The sequence below is a fragment of the Sorex araneus genome, chromosome 6, assembly GCF_027595985.1.
Source record: "Sorex araneus isolate mSorAra2 chromosome 6, mSorAra2.pri, whole genome shotgun sequence".
Classification (NCBI taxonomy): Eukaryota; Metazoa; Chordata; class Mammalia; order Eulipotyphla; family Soricidae; genus Sorex; species Sorex araneus.
The window spans coordinates 160,166,023-160,171,289 of NC_073307.1; the positions used below are offsets into that span (position 1 = coordinate 160,166,023).

Genomic DNA, 5,267 nt, shown 5'->3' on the forward strand with positions numbered 1-5,267 from the left:
TTGGGTAAGGCTGATGATATCAAGAATTACAAGGCACAAGCTAGGTGAAGAAGCAGCTCTGATAGAGAAGGGAATCACCAAACAAAGGGTGCTAGGCGGGCCCACTAGGGATGGGAGATACAGGCTGAAAATAGACTATAGACTGAACAAGAAGCCTACTTAATACTTCAGAAGCAAACCACAACACCCAAAAAGAGAGAGCGAGCAAATGGGAATGCCCTGCCACAGTGCCAGGGTGGGGTGAAGGGGAAAGGGTGGGGGTGGTGGGAGGGATGTTGGGATCATTGTTGGTGGAAAATGAGCACTGGTGGAGGGATGGGCATTCGATCATTGTATGACTGAAACGTAAGCAAGAAAACCTGTAAGTCTGTAACTTTGTCTCATGGTGATTCGCAAATAAAATAAAATTAAATTAAAAAAATAGATAATAATAAATAGAATTTTTAAGGAACTCAGTTATTTATTTTGCTGTTTGAGTCACATTCAGCGATGTTAAGGGATTATTCCTGGCTCAGCTCTCAGATATTACTCTTTGCAGTGCTCAGGGAACCGTATGGGATGCCGGATATCAAATCCGGGTCAGCCACATCCAAGGCAAATACCCTACCCGCTGTACTATCGCTCCGGCCCCCTGGCCCTCTACCAATGTTTTGATGGGATTATTGATATTAGTTGTTGAGCTTTGTGAGGGCTTTACATAGCCTGAATAAGAGTCTTCATCAGATGAACTTACCATGAATCTTTGTTTCTTTCATTCTTTCTCCCCTCCCCTCCTTTTTCTTTTTGGGTCACACATAGCGACACTCAGTGGTTGCTCCTGGTTCTGCACTCAGAAATTTCTCCTAGTGGTGTTCAGGAGACCATGTGGGATGCAAGGGATCAAATCCGGGTCTACCGCATGCAAAGCTCCTGCCCGACCCATTGTACTCTCTCTCCAGCCCAACTCTTTTTTAATCCTGCCCCCAGTCCTGGTTTCGTTATTCTCTAGCGTAACTTTCAGACATCACTCTTTCCATTTTAGCTCGTTGGTTACCATTAAACTTCGAGATCAACTCTGCAGGACAAACATCCTCCTCTAATTAATTTCTTCAATTAAAATGGTAAACAAGGTACAGAGACCAGTTACAGGAGAACATTTTGCTTCTTTTGGAGAATAAAATCAATAAGTGCTGGAAGGTAGGTCAATAGATAAACGTGAAGGATGGGAGGATGAATGGATGAATCAATCATCTAATGAATTGGTGGATCAATAAATCTATAGACAGGTGAGTGGATGAAAACATGGATGGAGAATAGAAGGAGAAATATTCAGATATACTTCCCACTCACTCAATAGTACAGTGTTTCTGTAGCAAATTTCACGTCTATAATGCTCACAAAACAAAGCATGTTCATATATATGTAAACATCTCCTCGAAGACATGTCACGACCATATGTTACAGGCAGTATTGAATCCACCAGCTCACGAAACCCAATCCAAACACCATCTGACTATTGCGAAGGACTGCACTAGCAATTTCAGAATCTGCCTCCTATAAATCACCCGAATACATAGGGGAGAAAAAGACAAAATACTGAAAACTTAATTCATACAAATTTTAACACAGGATTCTGAAAATCAAGTGAACTAAGAGAGATATTTTGGTGACTACATTAAGTGAAGCACCAGATTGTGAAAAAGCAAGTGAACTAAAGGATATATTTTTCTAATAACATTCACCGCGCATGAGTCATTGCAATATGTTCCACATCAATGCTCCTACTAAAAATAAAATAATAAAATGAAAACACCACATTAGTGGACCTACCAAGGGAAAAATGTGCAATTTCACTGGGTTTAGCATTAAATGAATGTGGAGAGTCCTAACAAGGATATGCACTGGCTGATTCTTCAGAAGGAGAGAAGGGAAGCCTAAATTAGGAAGAAATAAGAACATTAGTGAAAAGTAAGCAGAAGAGGTCAGGAATGTGAGTTAGAGGGTACAGTTTAGCCTTGCAAATAGATGCCCTGGGTTCGATCACCCGCATCCCAAGTGGTCCCCCAAGCACTGCCAGGAGGAATTTCTGTGTGTAGAGCCAGACATTACCTCTGAGCATTGCCTGGTGTAACCCAAAGAGCCAAGAGACACAGACAGAGACAGAGACTGACACACAGAGAGAGAAATAATGAAAGTGAAGAGAATGAAAACCAAATTCATTGCACTGATCATTGAGAATCAGATAGCATTTAGCATGTTTAACTCAAGGATGCATCAGTTCAGTCCTTCCCAAATGATTTTAGGGAAAAAGGCTCTGTCTCAGGTTTCTCCAAACAAAACAGAGGCTGGCCACATACTTATTCAATTGCCACATCCTGCCTGGTCTTAAGCCAAGTAGATTCTATGAATCACCGTTCCTTAAGGGCAGGGTTAAGGAGCTGACTTGGAGAATAAAAGGGGGAGATCTGGGAGCTCTCCTCCAAAGTGAGTCTATCTGCTCTACACATTGGACCCCAGAGCCAACCACGACCACCTCCACCATGAAGCTGCTGACAGTCCTCATGCTCGCGGCCCTCCCCCTTTTCTGCTACGCAGGTGAGTCCTGACAGTGAAGGTACATTCTTTGGGTCAGGTTACCTTTGGATCCAGGGAAGAGCTTTCCAAGCTCTCAAAATGAGGATAGGGCAGCCCTAACACTGGAGACCAAGTGGGAGAGACAAAGAATTCACTACTGAGAGAAAATATGAAAAGATGTTACCTCCTGGCCTTGATCCATAACTGGATCCACCACAAGACGCTCTCTTGTTGGAGGGAAAAATCACATATCACAGATGCCTAAAAAGTGGGTTGCGAGCTGGTCTCAATATTTGAATGCTCTATCTTGTCATTCTCATTCAAGACAAATGGACAGATAGGTCTCTGGTGGGAAGCTTTACGGAAGGTTATGTCAGGATTACTTCAAAACTAACTCAGGTCACCTCACAAACACGCATGTCTTACATTCATTTTTGAATACAGAGAAACTGATTAGCAATGTTGAAGAGGCACGATATCCTAAAACTTGAACAGCAACAATCCTGGGAATGCTGCCTGATATTTAGAAAGAATAGAGGGAATATCGTGTGACCCTATAGAATGATCTGCTTATGCTCAATTAGTTGCCCAAAGTTCAGAGTACCTCTACTCAAAAAAAACATTCGAACAGCCAAATGAATTCAAAGGAGGGAGACGGGCTGAAGGATGTTTACAACCTTCAGGGAAATCCAGATGCTTGAGTGTCCTTTCCAAGGATTCAGAATTCACACCACCCAGTAAGAGCTTTCTGAAAGGGTCCCACCACTAAGGTGTCAGTAGAGGAAAACCTTCACCAGAGGCCTATTTGCAGGATGAGTTCTCTGGATTGGAGCCCTGTTTCCCATGCATTGTCCTCAGGTACTGGATGCAAACTCGTCAAGGAGGTGATTGACTGGACAATCGACGGTACCTTGAGCCCAGAAGCCTACGTAGAGCACCTTGCACCATACGTGGCAGACGATAATGGCGCCACTGCCGAGGCTCTAATGACCATGAAGGAATGTTTTAATAATCAGACAGCAGAAACCCAGGCCAACGTAGCTGTCATGATGGTAAACTCACTTACTTCTCCTGCCTTTAGAACCACTGAGAAGGTCAGGCGGGTTGGACGTTGTCACTCTCTCAGAAACAGCCGGTGCAGATAAGGACCGAGGGCATAGTTCAACACACAAAATGCATACCCGCATACACACCACTCGACGACAACAACAGCTAAGTTCAGTAGTGAGTGATTCTCTCTCTTTTAAACCAACAGCCTGAGTTAGAATTAACATTTCCATAGGCCATTTAAAACAGTCCAGGGTAGATGGGAAATGTTGTGAAAAGCCTGCAGATGAATCTAAGCAGACCCTCCTACAAGTACAAAATGGATCATCCTCGATCAAAGTGATACTAAATGGAATCACACATCCACAAAAAGATAAACAGCTCAAAACTCCTCTTTGACTTGCATTCAAAGCAACTAAGCATCTGAGCCAAAGGAGATAGAAAGGTTATTTTCCCCTGTCAGGTGAGGAGACAAACGGGAGCTACTTAACGCTGACGGAGTTTCATTTTTGCCCTTTTTTGAACCGGGTCTATACACTACATCCTATAGTCTTAATACCAAAAGTTCATCTATGACCAAAAGTTCACTTTACGCTTATGACCTAAACCCCATATCCAAAGCGTTCTATGTCATGGTATCCTAGTTATCATTTTAAGGCATCAAGCTAAAACCTATGACCAGTTGGTGATTATGGGTTTTACACTGAAACCTAGCTTGGGTCATAAATGGCTTCCATAGTGTGCAGTACCAATCTTTCGGTACATCCAAGGCTGTGGGAAAGCTTCCGACACTTTTTCCTGTTCTGATAGACAAGTGAATAAACCAAAGGAAGAAGTGTTCTGTGGTCTGAGGGAATTTGTCAAAGTGAGTTGAAAGTTTGAGTGATGTTTGTTTTTCTTTTCAGGAAACAATATATACCAGTCCTCAGTGTAAATTGTTCAAATGAAAAGGACGGCAGAGAATGCTTAGGCAACAACAGTCCAATGAGGCACACCCCAAATCTTACTTCTTTCCTAGCTTTTGATCTGCAAACTGCAAGACACCTGTTGAAACCTCAGATACATTTTCTTTTCAATAAAATATCAGCAAACTAAACAAAAGTCTAAATCATTTTATTGCTACTTAGAAAAAGATGCTCTAGGGAGCTTATCTCTACCCTTGATGTACTCAAACACACACACACAAACGTGCAAAAAAATTGCCTGAGAGAACGCAGGAGTGAGAGACTGAAAATCCTAAAGAGCAATTGTTCCTCATCATCTGTTCCCAGGAAGGTGCCCTCTTGGGAAAAGGGCCCCCCGCTGCCTGGCCTCCTTGTTTTCACAGCACTGACCCTTCTGGCCCTGTCTCTAATTCTGGTGGGTGGGTCTGCTCACCTCCCTACTCCTGTGCAGCTCCCACCTGCACCCTGAACCCTCCCTACCTGCTCAGTTCCCTCTGTCCACTAGCCTCTTGTCAGGGATGGGATGTAGAAGAAAAAGTAGTTGGAAATAACTTCCCAGAGCAGTTCCCTGCTGAGCCTTCTATTATAATAGAATCCATATTAATCAGACACAAGGTATACGAAGGTTCACAAGAAGTACTAAAGGAGTGACTTTCAAAGACAAGACCGTGGTCTCAAAGACTCATATTTTCCACAAGCTGATGACACTCAATTCCCTCCTCT

The 5,267-nt window shown here is 43.0% G+C and overlaps 1 protein-coding gene across 1 annotated transcript; it reads left to right on the plus strand.

Annotated features, from left to right (window-relative positions):
* The first annotated feature begins 2,438 nt into the window (after window positions 1–2,438).
* LOC129406075 (mammaglobin-A-like) lies at window positions 2,439–4,701 on the plus strand. The gene is made up of 3 exons (XM_055143855.1): window positions 2,439–2,574; window positions 3,412–3,605; window positions 4,506–4,701. Exons 1-3 carry the CDS (start codon window positions 2,520–2,522, stop codon window positions 4,545–4,547), a joined length of 291 nt encoding a protein of 96 aa, XP_054999830.1. The 5' UTR covers window positions 2,439–2,519; the 3' UTR covers window positions 4,548–4,701.
* Window positions 4,702–5,267: the final 566 nt, after the last annotated feature.